Source organism: Chlorocebus sabaeus, chromosome 12 (genome assembly GCF_047675955.1).
Source record: "Chlorocebus sabaeus isolate Y175 chromosome 12, mChlSab1.0.hap1, whole genome shotgun sequence".
Lineage (NCBI taxonomy): Eukaryota > Metazoa > Chordata > Mammalia > Primates > Cercopithecidae > Chlorocebus > Chlorocebus sabaeus.
In genome coordinates this window covers 68,108,279-68,134,594 of record NC_132915.1, presented here as the reverse complement: position 1 = coordinate 68,134,594, position 26,316 = coordinate 68,108,279, and the positions used below count along the sequence as shown (strand labels likewise).

Sequence of the window (26,316 nt, the reverse complement as noted above, 5' to 3'; positions counted from 1 at the left end):
TCTTAGTGACTGAGCACAGGCTTTGGAATCTGGCCAATTGAGACTGAATTCCACTCTACTCTCTGCTGGGCCTCAGTTTGTTCATCCCTGAAATAGATGTGTATATGTCAGGGTGTGGGTTCAGCTGCTGTAACAAAAACATCTCCACTGGGCATGGTGACTCATACCTGTAATCCCACCACTTTGGGAGACCAAGGTGGGCAGATCATTTGAGTCCAGGAGTTTAAGACCAGCCTGGCAACATGGCAAAACCCCATCTCTACAAAAAAAATACAAATATTAGCCTGGTGTGTTGGCATGTTCCTGTGGTCCCAGCTACTTGAGAGGCTAAGGTGGGAGGATCAGCTGAGCCCAGGAGATTGACGCTACAGTGAGCCATGTCTGTGCCACTGCACTCCAGGCTGGATAACAGAGTGAGATGCTGTCTTTAAAAAAAAAAAAAAAAGGTTCAAAGCACTGTGGCCCAAAACGAGTGAGAAGTTTCTCACTCACATTAAAGAACCCAGAGGTAAGTGAGCAACTCTGAGCTGGCGAGCAGCCCTTTCTCAACACGTACCTTCTGCTGTGGCTCTGAGGCGGCCATGCTAGTTCCTGCCACTTCCCAGCCAGAAGCAAAGAGAACTGGACCAGGGGAGCATGTGTCTACTGGTTTTAAAGGTAGGACCCAGAAGCTGCCCATTTCACTTTTCATTTCCCATTTAGGCAGAACAGTCACTTGGGGTTACACCTCACCATGGCTTGGCTGGGAGATGCAGTTTGAAGCTGGGGAACCATGTGCCCAGCCAACACTCACTTGAACAGAGAAGAAAGTGAGTGTCAGGATGAGATGCCGCAGGGATGCTGCTGGACACCTCTCAGGGTGGTTAGGAGAACTACTGATAACATATGCCCCGCTCTGGCGCTCAGCAGGCCCTCCCTGAGCTCACAAGATGCTTCCCTCTCCCTGCCCAGGAGCTGGTGAAGATCCTGCACAAGGCACTGGAGGCCGCCCAGCAGGAGAAGAGGGCGTCCAGCGCATACCTGGCGGCGGCTGAGGACAGGGACCGGCTGGAGCTGGTGCGGCACAAAGTGCGGCAGATCGCGGAGCTGGGCCGGCGGGTGGAGGCTCTGGAGCAGGAGCGGGAGAGCCTGGCGCACACAGCGAGCCTGCGGGAGCAGGAGGTGCAGGAGCTACAGCAGCACGTGCAGCTGCTTATGGACAAGAACCACGCCAAGCAGCAGGTCATCTGCAAGCTCTCTGAGAAGGTCACCCAGGACTTCACGCACCCCCCTGACCAGTCTCCTTTGCCCCCCGACGCTGCCGACAGGGACTTCCTGAGTCAGCAGGAGAAGATCGAGCACCTGAAGGTAGGGGCCTTCCCTCCAGGGCCTGCCGGTCCTGCGGGTCCTCTGCCCCGGCCCTCAGGGAAGGGGTGCTCTCCACCCCTAAGGGTTTGCTAGGTGGAGTGGGGGATATCCCTTCATCCTAGAATATTCACATTAGAAACACATGTTGATGGGAATATTACTCTACGCTTCTTCACTTTCTTCACCACAAGGCCCAGTGCAGTTTGCCTGGGCCTTGATTGACCCATTAACCAGTAGCCCTGGTATCCTGGGCTACTGCAACGTGAAGGTGCCTCTAGATTATCAAATGAGAGATGAAAGCCCAAGACTAGCTGAGTGTGGGGCCTGGCCTGGTCAGCCTCCCTTAGTGCCATCCCAGTGCACCCGAGAGCCCTAAGGGGCCAGCACAACCCTCCCCGCACAGTCCTGTACCCGCACACCATACAGATGACCTGCAACTGGCAATAGTCACCGCTCCCATCTGTAGAATTTATAGGGTGTTTCCTGTGTGCCAGGCACTGCCCTTGGTGCTTCGCCGCATTTAGTCCTCGTGCCAGCCCTGTGAGGTGAGGCAGCCACCGGTGTGCTCCCCCTTTACAGATGTGAATGCTGAGGCTGAGAAAGGTTAAGGAGCTTGCCCAGGGTCATGTGCTGAAGAAGTGGGGGAGCTGGAGTTGGGTTGGAGCTCATGTCTGCGGAGCTCCAGTCCATGTCTGCACTGTCTGCTCTGCTGCCACTTCTAGCTACTGCTACCATCCCTGCTCCCCCTTTCCTCCCCTTCTTTCCCCTTCTCTGTCCCTATCTTTCCCTAGGCTTCTCCATCCCACAGGGACCAGTGGTGTCACAGGGGGTAGGAACTTTATGTGAGGTGTGTTGCCTGCCGTGACCCGCAGCCTCCTCTCTAAAGGGTTGTGACAGGAACTGTCCCACTGGGAGGCCTGTGACTGTGGAGTGCACCCATAGCCCCCACTGTCCCTAAAGGGAGCCATACAACCAGGGTTCGTCCTGCCCCAAACCCTGCCACTCACAACCACATATGTACAGTCAGATGCCATATAATAATGGGCTGCATATGTGGTGGTCCCATAAGATTACAATGGAGCAGGAAAATCCCTATCACATAGTGACATCATAGCCGTCGTAACATCATAGCACAACACGCTACCTTTTCTATGTTTACATGTGTTTAGGTACACAAATGCCATTATGTGACAGCCACCTATGGTATTCAGTACAGTAACAGGTGCACAGGTATGCAACCTCGGAGCAATAGACTACACCATCTAGCTGGGTGTGTAGTAGGCTAAATCACCTAGGTTTGTCTACGTCCACTCTATAATGTTAGCACAACAATGAAATCAACTAGCAGATCACAAGGTCAGGAGTTCGAGACCATCCTGGCTAACACAGTGAAACCCCGTCACTACTAAAAATACAAAAAATTAGCTGGGTGTGGTGGCGGGCACCTGTAGTCCCAGCTACTCGGGAGGCTGAGGCGGGAGAATGGCGTGAACCTGGGAGGCGGAGCTTGCAGTGAGCCGAGATTGGGCCACTGCATTCCAGCCTGGGCGACAGAGTGAGACTCCATTGTCAAAAAAAAGGGACGGGGGGGAAGAAATCACCTAATGATGCATTTCTCAGAGTGTATCCTCATCATTAAGCGACACGAGACTGTACATATAGACATATAACCTTGAGAACTCTCATGCTACTCTATCAAGGAACTAGTGGGTGAGGGCAGATGGAGAAAGAAAAAAGAAAAAGAAATCAGGAAGCTTTTGAGAGAAAAACTCTCAGTGGGCAGTGTTGAACAGTGGCCACCACCCAAGCTTTGAAGTCCGACTGACCTGTTTGGCCGTTGGCTCTGCCTCTTTCTAGCTGTGTGACTTTGGGCATGTTATCTCACCTCTCTTCAAATAGCCCAACTAGTCCTCTTGACTAGGGCTGTTAGAAGGACAAAGGAAAAGGACGTGAAACCTGATTCACTTCCCTTTCATTCAGCAAAGACCGAAAACCCACATAACCAGTTCCTGAAACTTTTCCTTTATTTAGTCTGAAATCAGAGATTCTTTTGGGTTAAAATAAAACATAAACTTTCCAATGCAAATGCAGCTAGATGATTAGAAAGCTCTCAGCCCTCCACACAGCAGGGAAAACTGCTTCCATCTGATTGCTTTTCTACCCTGCCTGCCCCCAGCCAGGCGTCTTCCTCTTCGCTCCACCCGTACTGCCGGAATCCACTATGCAAGCCCTGGTAGAGCAGCACAGGGGTCAGAAAGATTTGTGGTGGCGCACGCCTGTGTTCCCATCTACTCTGGAGGCTGAGGTGGGAGGATCGCTTGGGCCCAGGAGGTGGAGGTTGCAGTGAGCTGAGATTGTGCCACTGCACTCCAACCTGGGTGAAGGAGTGAAACACCATCTTAAAAGAAAAAAAAATAAAAAAAGAAAGAAAAAGAATCAAAAAAAAAAAAAGAGAGAGAGAGAGAGAGAGAGAACGTTAAATCAGCCAGGTGGCTTCAGACAGCCTGAGAGTTGATTGTAATCATGGACTCACTAGGAGACTGAGTGTGCCCCTGAATTTACATATTCAGGAATTTTCTTGATCAGTGAGCTCAGCTACATGGAGACTCTGGGTATGTGATTCACATTAACCAAGAATACACTAGCGGATGATCCTCAGAGGCCCAATGTTTTGTGCTTTGTGCTTTAAAGGGTTGCATAAGGCCAAGTGTGGGTGGCTCACGCCTGTAATGCCAGCATTTGGGGAGGCTGTGGCAGGAGGATTACTTGAGGCCAGGAGTTAGAGACCGGCCTGGGAAACATAGCGAGAACCTATCTCTACAAAAAAATAAAAAACATTAGCCAGGCACAGTAGCATGTACCTGTAGTCCCAGCTACTTGCGAAGCTGAAGCTAGAGGATTACTCAAGCCCAGGAGTTCGAGACCAGCCTAGGCAACATAGCGAGACCCTGTCTCTAAAAAGAAATAAAATAAATTCACTAGACATGGTGGCACCCGCCGTAGTCCTAGCTACTCAGGAGGCTGAGGTGGGAGATCACTTGAGCCGCCCAGGAGTTCGAGGCTGAAGTGAATTGTGATCACACCACTGCACTCCAGCCCGGGTAACAGAGTAAGACACTGTCTCTATAAAAAAATAAATAAATAAATAGAAAAGAGAAAGAGTTGCATGTAGTTGGTGTTCCTTATCTTTCAGCTTTTAGAAGACCCATCAAATATCCATTGCCTTGAGTTTGAGGATAGAGAGTGTTCAGGTTTCCTGCTTGCCCTGTGATTGAGGAACCCAACTTTAAGAAATGCCCCCTTGTTATTCAGGCTTTGGTTTTGAGAACAGGATCATTGACCTCTTGAATATCAGATCAGGAAAGACTCAGAAATCTAGTCTGCCCCACTCCTTTTCTGGCAGGGACAGCTAAGCTGGGATGAGGGGGAAGGACTGGCCCAGGGTCAGGCAGCAAGAGGCAGGGCTGCAGCCAAAACCTGGCCTCCCACCTTCCACAAAGCACAGGGCCTAGTCCACGGGCATGGCCCAAAGAGAATTCCCGGGCTCCCACTTCCTGTAAAGGCAGGCAGGCTGGCTCTCTTCTTCCCCAGTCTCCCTTCTCCAGGGTTTTCCTTCTTTCATTCCACTGATGACTGTCCTATGGCTTTTCTCTTTTCTGAGGTTTCTCTTTTTCCTCCCTACAGTTCTGAGCCAAGAAGAGCACTCAAGGTAGGGCACCGAGCTGGAGGGAGAGGTACTGCCCGACGCCGCCCACTGCCACTGCTGTTCCAGGCTGTGCTCACCCTGCCTCCCTGTCCGGCGTGTCTGTGCCTTCGCTGGGGCTGGAAGCAGGGTATCTTATGTGACAAAAGCCTTCTTTCCAAAACCTTAGAAATACCAGCGTGTGGCCGAGCATGGTGGCTTGCCCCTGTGCTTTGAGAGGCCACGGTCGGACGATTGCATGAGGCCAGGAGCTTGAGACCAGCCTGGGCAACATAATGAGACCTCGTCTCTACAAAAAATTAAAAATTAATTAGCTGGGTGTAGTGGCGCACACCTGTAGTCCCAACTACTCAGGGACCTGAGACGGGAGGATCACTTGAGCCCAGGAGGTCGAGGCTGCAGTGAGCTATGATCATGTCATTGCACTCCAGCCTGGGTGACAAAGTGAGACCCTGTCTCTAAAAATAAAAAAGAAAGAAAAATAAATATCCATGAGCACGTCTAGGCCTGGGAGGAGGAAGGGGTGGTATCAAGGAGGGAGACCCAGCGGTGTGGAGCAGTGGCCGGCGCCAGAACTGGGTCTGCTTTCTCTACGCAGTGCCTGCGGGGCACCTGCCATGGGCTGAACACACCTGGGTTTGGATCCTGGCTCTCTTTCGTGACAAGGGGGACTTACTTTCTCTGTGTGTGTTTCCTCATCTGTTAAGTGGGAATTAGGGCACTTTAATATTTATCCCACAGCCTTGTGGATGTGAGGGAGATGGGTCAGGTCGTGGTAGGTCCTTTCCTCCACCGCGGGGGGCTCGTTGTATGTTCCCAGGCATTGGATTGGGAGCTGTGTCAGCCGACTGAGGGGGTGGGTACAGGGTAGGGAATAGTAGCTCTCGAGCTGTCGTGCAAACTCAGTGAGGGAGACAGTGCTCACGTTGCACTTGCCACATGCCAGACACTGTTCTGAGCCTTTTGCACATATTAACTCACAGAATCCTCTCCCAGCCACATGAGGTAGTGCTGTTATTATCCTCATTTTCTAGATGAGAGGATGCGGCACAGAAAGGTTAAGTAACTTGTCCAGGGGCTCAGCGGTCAAGACAGAATTGCCACCCAGACAGTGAGGCCGCAGCGTTCATGCCGCTAACCACCAGGCGGTGCCGGTACATGGCCAACGCCAGCATCTTCAATGTGTTGTTGTACTGTCTGATGGGTGGGAGAGGTCACACGAGCCTGCATGCGTGTAGCCAGAAGACACCAAAGGACAACCCTTGGAGGGCAGGGGCTAGAGTGTGGGCATCCAGGTGGATTGCAGCTGGTGGGGAGCTCAGATGGTGCCCAGCAGGAAGTTTGGTAGTTGGGGCTTTAGAATGAAACAGTCCTGGCCAGGCACAGTGGCTCACACCTGTAATCCTAACACTTTGGGAGGCTGAAGTGAAAGGATTGCTTGAGACCAGGAGTTGGAAAATAGCCTGGGAAACATAGTGAGACCTTGTCCCTACAAAATCAAAAAATTATCTGGGTGTGGTGGTACTTGCCTGTAGTCCCAGCTACTTGACAGGCTGAGGTGGGAGGATGGCTTGAGCCCAGGAGGTCGAGGCTGCCGTGAGCTATGATCACGCCACTGCACTCCAGCTTGGGCGACAAAGCAAGACAAACAAAAAGAATTAGACAGACCTGGGTTTGGTCACATCTGCCTTATACTGGCTGTGCCTTAGGCAAGTTACCTACCCTTTCAGAGCCTCTGAGGCCTCATCTGTTATAGGAATAATAAAAGAACATCCCTTCTAGGATTGCTGGGAGGATGAAGTGAGAGAATATATGCCTCATGGTGTTGGTGAAGGGAGTGATGCAGGAAGCCTGCACAGCGTCTGTATTCATAAGTTTCTATATCTCCAGACACTAAAGTGTTAGACTCCAGAGAGAGTGGGGAGTGGTCCTGGAAAGGCCTGGTGCTCGTGGGAGACTGGTCCCTGCACCACAAACAAGATTTTCACTTTTTGCCACATAAGAATAGGATATGGGGACCGTGGAGAAGCAGCAGGCAGAAACTTGCCAGCAGAGTGGCTGGCACACACAGCAGCATTTTGGAAAGACAGTGAAGCTGTTTTTTTTATCTAGGTCAGGGACAGGATTGGATAGGTGGAGGAGGGTGGCGCCAGGGGTTGGAACTGCCTGGGTCCAGCCAGGAGAAGGAAGAGAGCAAACTGAGTGGAGGCACAGCCTTTCAGCCTTGGCACAGTGAGAGAGATGAAAGCAGGGGTGGCTGGGGTTGGGGCACCACAGAGAGCCCCAGGGAAGCGGTGAGTCGGGATGACATGATGAAATGAATGGGGAGCATTCGTTCCCTGCCCTGGGAGCAGAGGCCCTTCTAGTGTGTCAGGGTCTGGGCGGAGGGCATCAGCCCCTGGGCATGCATCGGAGCTTCCAGGCTGGGAAGACCTTGGCAATCATCTTGGCTGGAGTGAAGGCTCACACAGGGAGGGCCAGGACCACCTGTGGGCTGTGCTTATGTGACCCTGATGAGGAAGTGCCCCAAACTCTGTGTGATGTTCTTCATTTCCAAATCAATCAGGCCATGTTGGAGTCATCCCTGCTGCAGCATCCCTTGCACTCGCCTCTAGCCCATACGACAATGGGAGAGAAAGGGCCCAAGTTTCAGCCAGTAACCCTGGAATTGTGAGGTATATCTCTAAGCATGTGTTAGGTGACTGAATGGCTTCTGTACTGTCCATCTGAGCAGAATTGAGAGCCGCTACTATAGCTCATTCTTCTCTGAGGCTCAGGTCCTTGCTTGAACCTTCCCAGTGCTTCTCCAGCTTCTCCTTGTATGTCCCAGCAGCAGGGAGCTCATTCCCTTCACTGGATGGGCAACTTACAAAAGGAAAACTCAGAGATGTTCATCACAGCATTATTCATAATCAAAAACCAACTGCAAACACCCCGGGCTCAAATTTAAAAATGACAGGAAAAGGATTATGAGTAAGTTCTGGTAAATTCACCCAATAGAATCATCACCAGAGGTTGAAAATGATCATTGGGAAGCTTATGTAGCAACATTGAAAGGTTTTTCAAAGTGACACTGAGTTCATTTTACAGTATGATTATAAATATATGATAAAATATGTTGATTTTAAAAACAAACACTAGTGGAACACTTGCTTTGTTTTGGTCCCTGTACTTAGTGGTATCACACATTATCTCACTTAGTCTCCCAACTGCCCAGTAGGTTACTTGGTATTTGCCCCTTTTACAGATGAGGAAACAGAGGGTCAGAGTGGTTCAGTGGCCTGCCTGAAGCCTTCCAGCCAGGACATCACCCAGGGCTTAAATTCAGACCTATTGGTTCCTTTACCACATCATGCTGACATTGAGAATAGAGAAGGGGGCTATAAGTAATTTTTTTTTTCTTTCAGACTTCCTCTTCTGTTGCCATTATTGGAAATTTCCAAAGAAAAGAAGCTTTGGGGGCTCATTTGAGGGTGTGACTCCCCAGGACCAGGGAGATGTTTATGTCCAACTCATAACATACTTCGCTCTCTTCTCCAGGATGACATGGAAGCTTACCGGACCCAGAACCGCTTCCTCAACTCCGAGATCCACCAGGTCACGAAGATCTGGAGAAAGGTGGCTGAGAAGGAGAAGGCCCTCCTGACGAAGGTGTGGGGTGGGGCCCTGTTCCTGCCATCTCCATCCCCAGCCCCTCTGCTGGTCCCCATGCTGCCCACCCCGTCTCACTCTCCTCATTTCCTGTCTGCTGCTCTCCCTCTGAACTGACCCTTGTGAGCAGGGCCCGTATCAGGTTCTTCTCCAGACCTGAGAACAGTGACTGAGTCATTGTTCAGCAGCGTTCACTAGGTAGCTATGGGGTAGGGACATCAAGACCAATAAGGCTGGTTCCTGCCCGCAAAGAGGGTGTAGACCAGCGAGGGAGTGTAACACAATCAAGATGCACTTGGGACCGGGTGCGGTGGCTCACGCTTGTAATCCCAGCACTTTGGGAGGCCGAGGCGAGCAGATTATGAGGTCAGGAGATCAAGACCATCCTGGCTAACATGGTGAAACCCCATCTCTACTAAAAATATATTAAAAAAAAGGCCGGGCGCGGTGGCTCAAGCCTGTAATCCCAGCACTTTGGGAGGCCGAGATGGGCGGATCACGAGGTCAGGAGATCGAGACCATCCTGGCTAACCCGGTGAAACCCTGTCTCTACTAAAAAATACAAAAAACTAGCCGGGTGAGGTGGCGGGCGCCTGTAGTCCCAGCTAGTCGGGAGGCTGAGGCAGGAGAATGGCATAAACCCGGGAGGCGGAGCTTGCAGTGAGCTGAGATCCGGCCACTGCACTCCAGCCTGGGCAACAGAGTAAGACTCCGTCTCAAAAAAAAAAAAAAAAAAAAAATTAGCCGGGCGTGGTGGCGGGTGCCTGTAGTCCCAGCTACTCGGGAGGCTGAGGCAGGAGAATGGCATAAACCCGGGAGGTGGAGCTTGCGGTGAGCCAAGATCAAGACACTGCACTCCAGCCTGGGCGACACAGCGAGCCTCCGTCCCCGTCACACCCCAAAAAAAAGATGCACTTGGACTTGTGGGATTCTTGGGGGTCCAATTCAAATGTACCTTCTGAATTGAGTCCTAAGGATGAGTTAATGTTACCCAGGCAAGCAGTGGAGAAGGACCTTCCAGAAAAAGAGACAGCATGGTAAAGATGTGTGGTCTGAGAGGCAGGGGGTAGGGCTGGGGAGAGTGAGACATGAGGCTGGAGATGAGGATTTGGAGTTTACTCCAAGGAAACTGGGGAGCTGAAGGATTCTGAGTGGAGAAGTCCTCAATCAGACTTCTGTTCCTGTTCTGAGAAGACTGCTGTGACTGCTCAGGAGGGTGGGCTTGAGGAGGTGAGCCTGGAAGTGGGGAGACTGTTTGGAATCAGCAGCAGAAATCCCTGAGAAGGGGCCAGGTGCGGTGGCTCAGGCCTGGAATCCCAGCATTTTGGGAGGCCGAGGCAGGTGGATCCTTGGGCCCAAGAGTTCAAGAACAGCCTGGGCAACATGGCAAAGCCCCGCCTCTACCAAAAATACAAAAATTAGCCGGGCATGGTGGTGCACACCTGTAATCCCAGCTGCTCAGGTGGCTAAGGCACAAGAATCATTTGAACCCAGGAGGTAGAGGTTGCAGTGAGCCAAGATTGTGCCACTGCACGCCAGCTTGGGTGACAGAGCAAGACTCTCTTGGAAAAAAAAAAGCAAGCAATCCCTGAAACAGGTGTTAATGGTGGGACTCAGTCCAGGTGACAGAGGTAGGCACCAGGTGGGATAGGTAGAAGAACAGGCACAGAGGATGGCTTGGAGCTGGTGCCCGGCAAGTGTTTGGAGATGGCAACTGGGCAAAGGTGCAGCAGAATTGTTCCCTTGCTGCCACCCCAGGATGAGATAGGATTCGGGGTGGCCCAGAGGTTATGGCAGTGCTATGAGCAGATTTTCACTGTCCCCATCTCACAAAAATGGAAAACAAGGAACTTGCCTGACTTGCCTAGTACCACCCAGCTTGTATAAATGGAAACACAAAAGTTCAAGGCGAGGTGGGGTTGGGGGGGCAGTGTCCCAAGCAAGGGAAGAGGGTGCAGGAGGGCTGTGAAGTGGGAGGGATGTGTGTTGGAGGAACAGAAAGAGCCTAGGTGGCGGCAGCAGAGGGCAGGCACAAGGGCAGTGTCCGTGCCCTGGGAGCTGCTCAGTCATACCACCTGCAGAGCTTGCTCTGTGCCAGGCACCCTGGGAAGGGCTTTACACACATCCGCTCATCTGATCCTCACCCAAATCCTGAGGCAGACTCTGTATGATCCTCATTTTATGGATGAAGAAGTTAAGGCACAGAAAAGTTAAGTAACTTGCCACAGGCCACACAGCTAGCAGTGGCTGAACCAGGATGGGACTGTAACCTGTGTAAGAGCTTGTGCTGTCTCTGCACACCCCTCTCCTCTTTCTTCTGAACCAGCTCCAACCTGGGCTGGGTCCTCTCTTGCCCGCCTTGCTAAAAACCACTGGCCTCAGGGCCCGTCTCCTTTCCCTTATACGAAGGTCTGGGAGTCGGGAGTGGGGCAGATGAGAGCTGGAAGGGCTGTGCTGCCTAAAGCTGTTCAGGCCTCAGGCTTCTGGGGCCGCCCAGCTCCCACCAGGTAGCCTGACCAGCCCTTCTCTGTTTGCAGTGCGCCTACCTCCAAGCCAGAAACTGCCAGGTGGAAAGCAAGTACCTGGCTGGGCTAAGAAGGCTGCAGGAGGCCCTGGGGGACGAAACCAGCGAGTGCTCAGAGCTGCTGAGGCAGCTTGTCCAGGAGGCGCTGCAGTGGGAAGCCGGGGAGGCCTCATCTGACAGCATCGAGCTGAGCCCCATCAGGTGAGCCTGGCAGCCCAGGCAGGGCTGGTCTATGTGAGCTGGCAGCTCCTCCCCAGTTTCCCTGCTGCCAGGTCCTGACAACCACGTGCAAGTCCTGCACAGCATTACCTTCTCTGATCTTCACATGCATGAGCGTACTGCTGCAGCTGAGATGGTTCACGCTCAGAGGAGGCAGACCCCTGCCACGTCCCTACGGTACATTTGCGGCACAGGCTGCCTCCACAGCCCCGTGCTTTCTGTTTCTCCAGGCTGCCTCCCAAATGTGGCTGCCTCCCATATGTGCCTGTCAGGGAGGGGAGGAGGGGAGACAAGCAGGTCATCTCCTCTGCACCAAGCCCTTGCTGCGCACAGTGGGCACGGGCGGTTAAATACAACAGAAAGGAGCGTGGCTATGCTCGAAGGCCCCTGGAGGCTGAGTAGTCCAGTGGCAGAAGCTCGAACTTTGGAGCCAGTCCTGGCTCTCTCGATGTGTGACAATTCCCTTTACCTTTCTGAGCCTTGTACTAGGCCTCCATAAGATGTGTGCAAAGAGCTGGACACAGTGGCTCACGCCTGTAATCCCAGCACTTTGGGAGGCTGAACTGGGTGGATTGCTTGAGGCCAGGAGTTTGAGACCAGCGTGGGCAATATATTGGAAGGGAGGAAGGGAAGGGAAGAAAGAAGGAAAAGAAGATACAAGATTTGGGCAAATACACTGGCTCTGCAGGATCATTAGGATTAAATGAGATTGTGCAGGCAGGGCATAGAGTGGAGGTGAGTTGAATAAATGAAAGGCCATCTGGAAGGCGTCCCCAGCTCTCCCACCTCTGCCTGTCATTGGTGCCATCTGTTCCCCGTCCATCCCTGGGCTTACTGGCTGTGGTAAGTGGGGTTCCGTATGCACAGTGCGGGACTCCTTGGGCCTAAGGCTGCATGGAATAATAAGAGGGTCCTTTATATTTGCATAGAATTAGTAAATATCTCTTGAGCATTTACTGTGTACCAGGCATTATCTAGGCCCCCAGCATCTTTTTTTTTTTTTTTTTTTTTGAGACGGAGTCTCGCTCTGTCGCCCAGGCTGGAGTGCAGTGGCCGGATCTCAGCTCACTACAAGCTCTGCCTCCTGGGTTCACTCCATTCTGCTGCCTCAGCCTCCCGAGTAGCTGGGACTACAGGCGCCCACCACCTTGTCCGGCTAGGTTTTTTTTTTTTTTTTTTTTTTTGTATTTTTTAGTAGTGACGGGGTTTCACCGTGTTAGCCAGGATGGTCTCAATCTCCTGACCTCGTGATCCGCCCATCTCGGCCTCCCAAAGTGCTGGGATTACAGGCTTGAGCCACCGCGCCCGGCCTAGGCCCCCAGCATCTTACAACAGAGGATCTCACTGGGTCTTCAGGTGGCAGAGCAGGGATTCCTATACCCATTATACAGATTTGCAACCTGAGGTTGGGAGAACTGAAGTGACTTGCTGTGTGGTTAACCCTCAGTGAAGGCAGGGCAGGAACCTGGCCTGGGGTCCTCCCTGTCCCCACCACTCCTTATCTAGGGAAGGGCTCTGCAAGGTGTTGCTAACGTGGACTTTTGCTGGCAGTAAGTATGATGAGTACGGCTTCCTGACGGTGCCCGACTATGAGGTCGAAGACCTGAAGCTGCTGGCCAAGATCCAGGCACTGGAGGTGCGCTCCCACCACCTGCTGGGCCTCGAGGCTGTGGATCGGCCACTGCGGGAGCGCTGGGCTGCCCTGGGCGAGCTTGTGCCCTCAGCTGAGCTCAAGCAGCTACTGCGGGCAGGAGTGCCCCGTGAACACCGGCCTCGTGTCTGGAGGTGGCTGGTCCACCTCCGTGTCCAGCACCTGCACACTCCAGGCTGCTACCAGGAACTGCTGAGCCGGGGCCGGGCCCGCGAGCACCCTGCTGCCCGCCAGATTGAGCTGGACCTGAACCGGACCTTCCCCAACAACAAGCACTTCACCTGCCCCACCTCCAGCTTCCCCGACAAGCTCCGCCGGGTGCTTCTGGCCTTCTCCTGGCAGAACCCCACCATCGGCTACTGCCAAGGCCTGAACAGGTGAGCCACCAAAGCCCAGTGAAGGTGTGACCTTTACCTTTTGGAGCACAGGTCCCCAACCCTCAGACCATGGACCAATAGCCATCTGTGGCCTGTTAATGGGGCCACACGGCAGGAGGTGAGCGGTGGGCGAGACAGCATTACCACCTGAGCTCCGCCTCCTGTCAGATCAGCGGCAGCATGAGATTCTCACAGGAGCATGAACCCTATTGTGAACTCTGCATGCGAGGGATCTAGGTTATGTGTTCCTTATGAGAATCTAATGCCTGATGATCTGAGATGGAACAGTTTCAAAACCACCCCTCCCCCACCCCAGTCCATGGAAAAATTGTCTTTCATGAAACTGGTCCCTAGTGCCAAAAAGGTTGGGGACTGCTGTTTCAGAGCACTGCTCTCTCTCTCTTTGGAGCCTCCCAAGAACCTGGAGACATGAGCCCAGGTTCCCCACCACAGGCTGGTGAGAGGACATGTTTAAGATAGAGATGGGCCAGAGCTCAGAGCTCCAGGCCCCTTGTCCCTGCTCTCTCCTTTGATTGTGCTTGGGGAGGTACAACTCACATGGCATCTCAAACCTTGACCTGCTGGAATCTACAGGGTATGGCCCCACCCACATGGCAGGACTTTCTGGGTCAGGAATCATTTGCTTTCAGTGAAACCCACGCAGAAGACCCTGGGAAAAGGGACTTTCTAAATGTTACAAGGGGGTTTCACAGAAGCCAGGAAAAGAAAACAGAGCTGAGGACCAGATGGTCATTGGAAGTCAAGGCAGCTGCTCTCTGCAGCAGGGCCACAGCCCTGCACAACCCCAGGGGGCAGCCTTCGTGCCACAGTCCTGGGATGCCATCCCCTGAGCTCATATAGCACCAAGGTACTGCTCTGCTGCCTTCTGCAGCTGCATGGCCTCTGGCCTCTCTTCATTATGTGTGTCTGCTTCCTTCTCTCTCAGCAGACCAGCCTCTGTCCATTCATTCTTTGGACATTTAGGGACCATCAAGGCTGTCAGAATGGAGACCTCAGCCCCTGAGTCTTGGGCCTTTCAGTGAGTCTTCTCACCCCACCCCTTGTGTTCCAGGCCTAAATTCCCCAAAGAAAGAATCTGATTGGCCCAGTCAGGAATAATTTCCACTTCTGGTCCAATTGGTGGGGGATGGAGGGAGGGACTGGGGATAGGGGATGAGGTCACCTGGTTCACAGGGCTGTCTCCCCTCCAAGACTGTGAGGGACTGTCATCCCCCTACTCCAGCCCCAGCTATTTCAGTAGAAGCTGCATAGTTGCAGATATTTTCCCAAAGCAAGTTTTGACTCAATTTACTTTAAACACACATATACCTAAGCAAAATTTATATAAGCCATACTGCTCTTTTTTCAGAGTAGGTGGCGCGTGACATTTATTTAACACAGAATCAACATTCAGTGTCCTTACTCAAATTTGAGTGGTTTCCAAAGGTAGATACTTTTCATACTCTATTTCCAGCCTAAAATTGGGTGACATTGAGCATGTATATGTACAATTCCTGAGAATTAAGAGTTAAACTCCAACAGTAATGCCTCTCAGTCAAAGCCTCCTTGGAAAATATGTTCAGATTTCATGCCACGCTAAATGCCTGCCACAGGGGAGGTCTGTAGAAATTTCATTCATTCAACAGTCTGACAAAAGCCCCTGTACTTCTCATTTGTTTGAACATGTTAAAATCCAGGAGAAACAAAACCTGCAAAGCCTCTTGTAAGAATAGCTGTGAAGGGAGCTGGAAGCTATGAGATCAGAATGAATAATAATTTTTGCATTTCACACAAAGGCCAGGTAGGAAGTAATGCATAATGGGGGCCTCTTGGATGCCAGGTGTTTAACACCTGATGGCATTTAATCCTCACAGAAACCTTCACTGGTGCCCCCATGCCCAGATGAAACATGAGAGGGTCTGAGAGGCCGAGGAACCCGCCCATTGCCTCACCACAAATGCTGGCCCAGCCAACTGCTTACCCTGGGCCCTGGCCGCCCCCAGCCCGCAAACCCAGTCCTTTCTACAACCTGCCTTCTCTCCAAATAGCAGTAGTCAGAGTCTGTGCTGAGGCCCCACAGAAACCTTTCTCTTATGTAGATGTAACCTTCTTGAGACCTGCTTTTGAAGTTCAACCTGTACTGGAGGGGCAGAGAAAAATCCTAAGGCAGGAGGGGCTCTTGAGATAAGCCTCATAGAAGGCGAGAACCTTCTGCCTGTGTAGAAGGAGGCAGCACACAGGCCACAGGGGGGCGCAGAAGGGACAACTGAGACCACGAGAGGTGAAAGGTCCCCAGACAGGTTTTCTAAAATATCTTTCTCTGAATGGTATTTTTACTTAAATTTGATATGCAAGTGCAGATAATTGGTGTTCATGTAAACATAATAGGCCAGGCGCAGTGGCTCATGCCTGTAATCCCAGAACTTTGGGAGGCCGAGGTGGGCCGGTGGGCGGATCATGAGGTCAAAAGATTGAGACCATTCTGGCCAACATGGTGAAACCCCGTCTCTACTAAAAATAGAACAGATAGCTGGGCGTGGTGGCGGGTGCCTGTAGTCCCAGCTACTCAGGAGGCTGAGGCAGGGGAATCACTTGAACCAGGGAGGCAGAGGTTGCAGTGAGCTGAGATCGCACCACTGCACTCCAGCCTGGCGACAGAGCAAGACTCCATTTCATAATAGAAAGCCTGTTCAAATGTGGCGTGTGCAAGGTCTTCGTTTGAAGGCTCTAAGCCCAAGCCTGTAGGTTCCTGACACATGTCTTCTTTGCCATCTAGTGGTAGCCATTAGAACTCCACGTGTGGGCCGGGCGCTGTGGCTCACGCTTGTAATTCTAGCACTTTGAGAGGCTGAGGTGGGTGGATCCCTTGAGCCCAGGAGTTTGAGACAGCCTGGGCCACATGGCAAAGCCCTGTCAAAAAAAAAAAAAAAACCTAGCCAGGCATGGTGGCACATGCCTGTAGTTCTAGCTACTTGGGAGGCTGAGGTGGTAAGGAGGCAGAGGTTGCTGTGAGCCATGATCATGCAGCTGGACTCCAGCCTGAGCAACAGAGTGAGTCTCTGTCTCAAAAAAAGAAAGGAAAAGAAAAAGAACTGCATGTTTGATGTCTCAAGATGACAGACCCTGCCTCTAAGGCAACAAATCCAGCTTGTTTAGATAGTGATGGAGACCACCGTGATGAGCTAATGCTAATTTAGAGGAAATGTTTTAAACCCATTTCCCTGTGCAAATAAGTACAGTGCTTTAAAAGTAGTTTGTTTCCCCCCCATCAACACACTCCTTTCTTTGCAAGCCTACCTGGGCCCTGAATGCCCTTAGGTTCGAATTCAGCCATACCCCTGAGCAGTTAGTAAATCCTAGCCACCAGCCTCAGATAACTGACTTTTTAACATGTGCTGAAGTCTAAACCAATGCTGGCAGCTAACCCCTAGACTGAGGCCATCCTGAGGCTCAGGGGGAACAGGGTGGGATAGAGTGGAGAGAGCACTGGACTAGACTTTGGGAGCCCTGGGTTCTATTTCCACTCTGCTGCCAACTGACTATGTTGAGCAGGTAACTTCTGCTTTCTGGGTCTTGGTTTTTCAACCACTGCAATAAGGAGTTTGTCTAGACCAGAAACGACCAGTAGGAAGCAGCTACCTGGAGCCCTGTCCTGAGAGAGTTTCTGAGGCAGCCTTCAGACTCAGTGGGAAAGAGTACTGTGATCAATTACTTATGTCTACCATGGGCTTAGGCAAAGGGAATGCTGCCATGATCAGTTAGTTATGTCTGCCCTGGGCACAGACAAAGAGAATAGAGGCCAGTGTATGCCACGTTTGCTATCCTTGAACTCAGTGACCTGTGGAGGTCCCTCCCCACCAGCTCTGAGAGAACAGAGTCTCCTATTTCCCAGGAGACCTGTGAATGTTCTCTTCATCCACTCAGCTTCAACTCAGGAAGGTTTTATACAAATATTTGAACCATAGTTGGGAGAAATTCCTTCCCACTCTACTAGAGAAAGAGAAGGGATATTTCTTTTTTCTTTTGGGATTCAACCATGTTTCTAAGAGTTGTGAGCCTCAAAAGAAGGTGGAGGTCATGATCTAATCTAGAGAGAGCCCAAAGAAGCATGAGTATATGGATGACGGAATGTGTTCCTTAAATGCTCATTATGACCATAGAGTCAGAGGCTTTCTAAAGCGACATCTCCCCAGGGTCCTCTGAGGAACATTCATTCTACTCAGCCCCCATGGGTGCAGTGGACAACAGGGGTTCTGTGGACCCCCTGGGTGACGCTGGGTTAGAATCAGCCACACAGGATTTTGTTACCACAGGACTTCTCAGAGGCTTTACTAAGACTGTGTACATCATAACCCTCCAGGGGCTACAATGTGCAGCATTCCCCAGATATCTTTAAATATAGAACCTTGTGTTCACCTCGCATCTTGGGAGACCAGTAGTCCCTGGAAAGACATTTTTTGGAAAATGTCTTCTTGGACTGGCCCGGGATGGGAGCTGCCAGGGAAGATGGGAGAAGTAGAGAAAACAGTGCTTATCCCAGGAAGACTTCCCTGCTCAGCCCTGTGGGGTTTTGTTTGTTTCTTACCCATGATTTCATTAGAGCCTTATGCTAACTTGGTGGGCAGGGGAAATAAAGGAGAAAAAAAGTTATGTGCATTAAGCACCTGGTAAATGCCAGGCAGTGAGCGAGGCACCGTAGGTCTGTCTCAAGACACCTCATGGCCCTGGGGGGATAGATACTGTTAATCTTGCTAACAATAAATATCTAATCTCAGATCATGAAACCGAGGTCCAGAGAGGTTAGCGTGCTTGCCAAGGTCTCAAAGCCTGTGAATATTAAGGTGCGGATAGCTCACATTTATAAAGAGCTCACTGTGTGGCAGGCACCATGTGGGGCACTGAATGAGCTCTGTTCATCCTCAAAACAGTCCTGTGATTATTATGAGACTGAGGCTTAGAGGGGTTCCGTAACTTGTCCCAGGTCACCCAGGAAGCCGCAAGATCAGGATTTACCCAAGCAGCCTGACTCCAGAGCCCCTGCTCTGAAGCGATCCCCATTGCTCTGGAAAACGCCAATCATCCTCCCCCGAAGAGCGTTTGTCTCACCCCAGGTGCCAGGAGCACCAGTCTGGTTAGGGAGTGGGGTTGCACTGGTGCTCACATGGAAGGACTTTCCCCCTGGAGCCCAGGAAGCCACCTCTGCCACGTGCTGCCTGGCAGGGCCACGACTTCTGTAATCAATCCAGGCCTCCTTTCCTACCACTCCAGGCTGGCGGCCATCGCTCTGCTGGTCCTAGAGGAAGAGGAGAGCGCCTTCTGGTGCCTGGTGGCCATTGTGGAGACCATCATGCCCACTGATTACTACTCCAACACACTGACGGCATCCCAGGTGAGTGGGGCGGGGAGGGGACTTGGCAGCCATGCAGGGCAGTGCCCCAGAGCTGTTCCTAGAAGCCTGTGGCTCTGAGGAAAGTTGGGAATCTGTCAGACTTCCTTTTCTCCCTCTGTACTGTGGGAGTGCATTTGGCTGCATGGAAGAGAAGCCCAACCTAACAACAGCTTCAATGGGGGATTATTTTTCTCAGATAGTGAATGACCAGGCAGAACCACTGGGTTCAGGCTCCTAGCTCCCTGCTCTGCCATCTCTGGCATGTGGCCTTCATCCTCACACCCATCACCTCCTGGTCACAAAATGGCTACATTGCCTCCAGCACTGTGGCCATGGCCTAGGCCAGGAGGAGCAGAAGGTGAACACCAGGACCTGGCTCCCTGACCCAGCAACTTCTACTTGCAGTTTACTGGTCAGAACTATTTCATGGCTATCCTAGTTGCAAGGCAGGCTAGGAAATGTACATATTTAATTTTTACATCTTAACATCTCTGAAATTGATGTGTGTTCTATGCCCCTTTTATTCATATTTTATTATGAAAAATTTCCCGCATTCAAAACAATAGAGGGAATAGTATAATGAACCTCCATATGTCCGTCACCTGGCTTCAGTTATCAACCCAGGGAGCCAGTGTTATTTCTTCCGAACTCTCATCCACTCCTCCTGCTTTATCTCGAAGTAAATTTCTGGCATTGTGTCAGTTCATCCATAAATCCTTCAGTAGGTCAGTGGCATCTCAGATTCAGGGAGTTACCTTAGGTTTTGAACTGGACACTTGGCCTCCGTAGATGACCCAAGGTTCTGGGTGAGGGAGGATGGGAGCTACTGGCTATTTGCCACAGCTGATGCTAATGCCTGGAAGAGGACGTTAAGTGAGGGGAGAGGACTGAGCAACCAGCAGTTCCAGGAAGGAAGAGCAAGGGGAATAAAATGGGGTCATCACAGAGGGAGGAGGAAAACCACGAAAGAACCATGTCTTAGAGCCAGGGAAGGAGCCAGTGCTGAAAGTGGTTAACCCACCCAGTGAAACAAGGACAGAAGCATGACAGTGGCCACAAGGAGAGGTCACAGGCCACTGTGGCCAGGAGCACCCTGCTTTGAGAAGATTCCTAGGTGTCTGGCGAGGCAGGACATTATGCCCTCCCACACACACACCTGTCCCTGGCCCAGACATCCGCCTAGCATCTTAGGTGTCAGGCACAAATTGGGTATAGAGAAGGGGCTGTGGATGTCAGCTGATATAATCCTAGAGACAAAGTTTCCCTTTTGCCAAGGCCTGTGGGCATGAGACCAGTGTCTCTGAATTGCCAGGAGGATCAGCTGGCCCCTGAGCTCCTGCTTGGCTCAAGGGATTCAGATGGGTGAGGGGGCTGAGAACATGCCAGCCCACACGGCTCCACTGCAGAGCCCAGTGCCCTGGTCCAGAGGACTCTGGCCTATGTCAGGAGCAGTGGAGTGATACGATGCTGTACCTGACTCCCAGTTAGATTGGGCTCTGGCTCCCTGAGGAGCAGGAAAGAACTTGCCCAGAGCAGCTTCAGGACTGTGTGGACTGACTGGGTAGGAAGGCTGGGCAGGGAGGGAGGCAGCCTTATCCTGGGGCTGCAGATGACAGGCTCCCTCACTGGCTTCCAGGTGGACCAGCGGGTGCTCCAGGACCTGCTCTCGGAGAAGCTGCCCAGGCTGATGGCCCACCTGGGGCAGCACCACGTGGATCTCTCCCTCATCACCTTCAACTGGTTCCTCGTGGTCTTTGCAGACAGTCTCATTAGCAACATCCTCCTTCGGGTCTGGGATGCCTTCCTGTACGAGGGGACCAAGGTAGGGTGCTGCCAGGGGATGGGGCCCCTGAGCAAGTCCCTTCACCCATCTGGGTCTTGACTCTGACCCTGGAGAATGGGAAGACAATGCTTACTTGTCAGGGCTGTTGAGAACGTCTCCTGAGAGCATGGCTTTGTCAACTGTAAAGTGCTTTGCATGTATGAGAAGTAGTGGTTCTGCCTCTGAAGATATGTCCTAAAGTTGGGGGATTTCCTTTCCGTGGAGATGAGGTGTGAGCATGATCAGAGAGGCACATCCCTATGCTGTCCTTGCCCCCCCAGTCACCTGGGCCCTCCTTTTCTTCCTCTTGTTTGGACTAAGCCTTGGATTAAGAGACCGGAGCTCAGGTCTGGACCCAGCTCTGTCCTGACCTTGCCTGGAGACCCTGGGCAGGTCCCCCAACTCAGCCCTAGTTTACACCTCAGTTTACAAAGCACCCAGAGATTTTTTTGTTTTGTTTTGAGACGGAGCCTTGCTCTGTCGCCTAGGCTGTAGTGCAGTGGCGTGATCTCCACTCACTGCAACTTCTGCCTCCCAGGTTCAAGCAATTCTCCTGCCTCAACCTCCGGAGTGCCTGGGATTACAGGTGTGTGCCACCAATCCTGGCTAATTTTTATATTTTTGGTAGAGACAGGGTTTCACCATGTTGGCCAGGCTGCTCTCGAACTCCTGACCTCAGGTGATCTGCCCGACTTGGCCTCCCAAAGTGCTGGGATTACTGGCGTGAACCCCCACATCTGGCCTGTTGTTTTGTTTGGTTCCTGCCAAAGCTCCACGTAAAGATACAGATTAACTCCAAGAGATTCCACAGGGGCATGCCTCACCCACAGTCGTGAGACAAGACAGGCTACAGTCAGGACTCTGTCCAAATCCCCAGATTTCAAGCTGTGCGCCCCTTGGGGGTATTCAGTCTCCCCCAGCCCCCTGGAGCCCTCCCCCGCACATTGTGCCTCCAGGCGTCAACTTCTGCAGCCAGTTCAGGGTCCTCCATACTGCCTGGGTCTATCAGGTTCCCTCCCTCCAGGGATGACCTGCCTGGCCTCCCATGCCCCACCTGAGCCCCCACTCTACCCCCAGGTGGTGTTTCGCTATGCCTTGGCCGTTTTCAAGTACAATGAGAAGGAGATCTTGAGGCTACACAATGGCCTGGAAATCTACCAGTACCTGCGCTTCTTCACCAAGACCATCTCCAACAGCCGGTGAGGACCCCCCACCCCCCTGCCACTCCCACCATTCACCTACCCCCAGGACACATAGCAGAGGGGAGGCTGATGTTTGCAAGTAGAAATTGGTAAGTGACGCTGATGCTCCTATTAATAGCTTAGAAATCTTCGGGGAAGTCTGTCTGAGTGATCTGTCTGCCCCCTTAATATATGGCATTTGAGGCCTCCATGAAGTTTCATTTTTTGCCCACCTTCCCCTACCCTGAACATCCACGGCCAGTGTTCCTGGAAAACAGAATTATATGAGTTCCTAGGACAACCTCACCTCCGGGCTTTTGCCCTTGCAGTTTCTTCTACTTAGAATGCCTCCTTGCCACTTCCACCACTACTATCTTCTTTGCCTGGTCACCTTTTATTCATTCTTTAAAACTCAGCTCACATGTCACCTCCTCCAAGAAGCCCTCCATGACCAGCCCTTCCCTGCTGGGTTAGGTGTCTTTCTTCTGATCTTCCTCCTGCCTCATTACATATCTCTGTGGGTGGAAATCATCTTATTCATTGTTTCCTCCTGAGGGCAGGGGCCAGGGCTCAGCCACAAGGGCAGAAGGAATGCGGGGATGTCTGTCTGGGAGAGCCTGGTAAACGCCAGCCAGGTGGGTAAACGCCAGCCAGGTGGGGTGACGTGCTCTGGGCTGATTGTGCCCTCCTCCCAGGAAGCTGATGAACATCGCCTTCAACGACATGAACCCCTTCCGCATGAAACAGCTGCAGCAGCTGCGCATGGTCCACCGGGAGCGGCTGGAGGCTGAGCTGCGGGAGCTGGAGCAGCTTAAGGCCGAGTACATGGAGAGGCGGACATCCCAGCGCAGAGCCATGTCCGAGGGCTGCGCCAGCGAGGACGAGGTGGAGGGGGAGGCCTGACTTGGCCACCTCCCCTCCCCAAAGCCTTCCTCACCCGTGGAGGTTGGGCACGGACCAGTGGCCCAGCCCTGGGTGTCCCATCACCATGTGACCCTGGACACGTCCCTTCCCCTCTCTGGCCCTCAGTTTCCCCACCGGGACATTGTGTCCTGCAAAGCCATTGGTTGGGCTACTTCTTCATAGGCACGCACTTACCCAGGGGTGCCACCCTTTTGTCACCTCTTCCACAAGCACTTTGGCATGTAAACAAGCAAGAGCATTGCCTCTATAGGGTAACCTGGAACATTCTCTAGGTTATATCAATATGAAACAATGTAAATGGTGGAAATCATTCATAAGCTTTGGGACTTAAACAGTTCTCAGTTACCAATTGTTCCTGGATGGGTCCACGGTGCCAGGTTGTGCCACCACCAGCCTTCCAGCCTAGGGCATCTCTGGCTGCTATATCTGTGAGCATCTGTAGAGCCAGCCCCTGCCTGGTTCCCTGAGATGTTAGAGTTTCGTCTTTCTGGGTAGCAGCTTCTTTTCAGTGCTGCCTGGGTCTGCATCCAGGATGCTGTCCGTGTACTGAATCCTGTTTCCTCCTTTCTGCTCACAGTCCATTTTGGGGGGATCCCAGGGAAACCCTGTGTGCTGCACCACCAGGAACTTGGTGTGGGGGTTGGGCAGAGAGCCCTGGGTCAGGTGCCCCATTTGTGACCTCCCACTGCCCACTTCACAGGCTGGGGCATGGAGGGTCACCTCTCCTCTGAAAAATGGGTGGTTGGGAGGGTAGGAGAAGGTGGCAAGTGGAGACTGCTGCAGCGCAAGCCAGGGCTGGCTCATCACAGCACCCACTGTGGCCCCAGTGCAGAGTCAGGCTCCTCCAGGTCCCTCCTCAGCAAATAGAGGCTTCAGTCTGTCCCCACCTGAGGCAGGGGGTGAAGGCCATACCAATGACTTTGGCAACTCATTTCTCAGCAAAACCTCTGTCTGTGCTGGCCTAGCCTTGAGTTGGCTGTCTTTGGTATGAAGGACTGGGCGTGGGGGGTTCTCACAAGGAAGCCCCCTCTCTGGAAAACCACCCAGGATTAGGGGACGCTGCCCTGGGACCTCCTAGCTCTGATCTGAGGCTCCCATCTGGGCTGGGGAGGAAGCTTTCCCCATCACTGGGGACCACAGACAGGCCCCATGGTAGCCCTGGCTGGTCCCTAGCCACTGTCACCCACAGGTGTGAATCTGAGGGGTTGGTGCACCAGGCTGCCAGATCCCTACACTGCACCGCCTGTGCAGCCTCGGGGAGGAGACGCTCAGGGTTCCTCTCCTCCCTGTCCACATGGGCTCCTGGCTGGCCCTAGGGCCCGCTTTTCTGTGAATACCCTGCACTGTGGCTTGACTGCCTTTCTCATTCTTGCTCAACTTCTTTCATCTGCTGAGGCCCTTTCACCACCAAACTGTTGATGAAGTGTGCTGGTGGCTTGAGGGTGGCTGAGGGGCCCAGCTGCACCCTGCACAGGCTGGATACTGTGCCCCTAGGTTGGTCGTCAGGATGATGAGAGGTCCAGCCCCATGAGGCTCCTAGGAGGGCTAAAGCAGGTAAACTGGTGCAGAGCCTGGAGCCTGGCACAGAGGAAAGTGCCACCGACGGGAACGAGCAGCCCAAATTTTTTTTTTTTTTTTTGAGATGGAGCCTCCCTCTGCCACCAGGCTGGAGTGCAGTGGTGCAATCTCAACTCATTGCAACCTCTGCCTCCGTGGTTCAAGCAATTCTCCTGCCTCAGCCTCCCGAGTAGCTGGGATTACAGGCATGCGCCCCCACGCCCAGCTAATTTTTGTATTTTTAGTAGAGACAGGGTTTCACCATGTTAGCCAAGATGGTCTCAATTTCCTGACCTCGTGATCTTCCCACCTCAGCCTGCCAAAGTGCAGGGATTACAAGCGTGAGTCACCGTGCCCGGGCCAAGCAGCCCTCTTATGAAGGAAACACCACCTGTGGGGCCCTGAGGCCTGCAAAAGCCCCAGCTGCTGGGGAGCTCTGGCCCAGGAGGTCCCTCTGCCTTTAGCCTTGGAATTCACATTCCCTCTTCAGCAACAGCAATCAAAAAAGAATCAGGCAATGGGCACAGGGGCTACTGGATAAATGGCAGCCCACCTCTACCTTTTTCCCTCCCCTTCCCTGCCCCTCCCCCGCCTCCTCCTTCCCTCTTTCCTTCCCCCTCCTTCCTCCCTCATCCCCCTTTTCCTCCTTCCCCATTCTCCTCTCCTTCCTTTCTTCCTCCTTTCTCCCCTCTTCCCCCCTTTTCTTCTTCCCTCTCTTCCTCCTCTCCGCTTCTCTTCCTCTCTCCTCCATCTCCCCACATCCCCCCAACCCCAGGCAGAGGAGAAGCTCTGCTCACAGCTGGGTGCTATGCTCTTTCCCTGCCCTCCTGGGGAGAGGGGTGGGTGGTACTTTGCATTTGGCCCAACACTATGGAACCTCTGGTTCCTACCTGGCCGCACCTTAGAATCACCTGAGTAGCGGTCACGTGGCTCACGCTTGTAATCCCAGCACTTTGCGAGGCCAAGGCAGGTGGATCACTTGAGGCCAGGAGTTCAAGCCCAGCCTAGCCAACATGATGAAACTCTGTCTCTACTAAAAATATAAAAAATTAGCCGGGCGTGGTGGTGGGCCCCTGTAATCCCAGCTAGTTGGGAGGCTGAGGCAGGAGAATGCTTGAACCTGGGAGGCGGTGGTTGTGGTGAGCCGAGATCGTGCCATTGCACTCCAGCTTGGGCAACAGGAGTGAAACTCCGTCACACATACACACACACACACACACACACACACACACAAAAATCACCTGAGTAGCTTTTTAAAAATGTTGGTGCTAGGTTCCTATGCCTGGAGCCTGTGGTGGGGCCCAGGCATTCTCATACACAGAAGGGTTGGGGACACAGGACAGTGAGGACTAACTGCCTCCTCAGGCCCTGACAGGGAGCTGGGATTGAGAACTGCCTGTCCTACAGCATCAACTCACCCAGACCAAGCTCAGGTTACCAATGAGTAGACAGGGCTCAGAGACGTTAGCTAACCTATCCAAAGTGACACAGCGACCGGTGGAGCCGTGCTTCAGCCTAGAGCCCTTACTGCAAAGCCAGGGAGGACTCCCCCTGGTTTACCCCACCTCTGGAACCTAGAACACCTTCCCCAAGGACCCAAGGAAGGGGCATGCCTGGCCTGTGGCCTCCTGGGTATACCCTCAGAAGATAGTTCTAGGCCAAGGAAAACTAGAGGAAGAATTTCCTCATGGTTGCCTCAAGCTGCGATTGTAGCACTATTTCTCCCCATCATCAGAGACAACAAGGGAAGTGTGATACCCACATGGCAGGGAGGCTGAGCAGGGACCAGTGGGCCCACCCCAGAGCATCTGTGCCTGCTGCTACTGCCCCTGGGGCACCTGCCTGCCCTTCCCTGCTCTTTCTGGAGGGTGTTTGGGGCCCACTCCTGGTGTCAGGTTCCTGGCCTGCACCACAGCTGTCGTCCCCTTCCCCCGGGGATGCTGCCTTCCAGGGCTGGAGGATCCGATCCCT

General features: G+C 52.7%; 1 protein-coding gene across 2 annotated transcripts in view; it reads left to right on the top strand.

Annotated features, from left to right (window-relative positions):
* Window positions 1–23,133, top strand: part of TBC1D2 (TBC1 domain family member 2) — a 61,299-nt gene extending 38,166 nt beyond the window's left edge. For both annotated transcript variants that reach the window (XM_007968616.3, XM_007968617.3), the window contains 8 exons: window positions 952–1,347; window positions 8,591–8,701; window positions 11,239–11,426; window positions 12,996–13,472; window positions 18,741–18,861; window positions 20,498–20,683; window positions 21,761–21,882; window positions 22,560–23,133. In XM_007968616.3, coding sequence (XP_007966807.3) covers window positions 952–1,347; window positions 8,591–8,701; window positions 11,239–11,426; window positions 12,996–13,472; window positions 18,741–18,861; window positions 20,498–20,683; window positions 21,761–21,882; window positions 22,560–22,767 — 1,809 coding nt within the window. In that variant the 3' untranslated portion in view covers window positions 22,768–23,133. The remainder of the gene's footprint in view (window positions 1–951; window positions 1,348–8,590; window positions 8,702–11,238; window positions 11,427–12,995; window positions 13,473–18,740; window positions 18,862–20,497; window positions 20,684–21,760; window positions 21,883–22,559) is intronic.
* The last annotated feature ends 3,183 nt before the right edge of the window (window positions 23,134–26,316 follow it).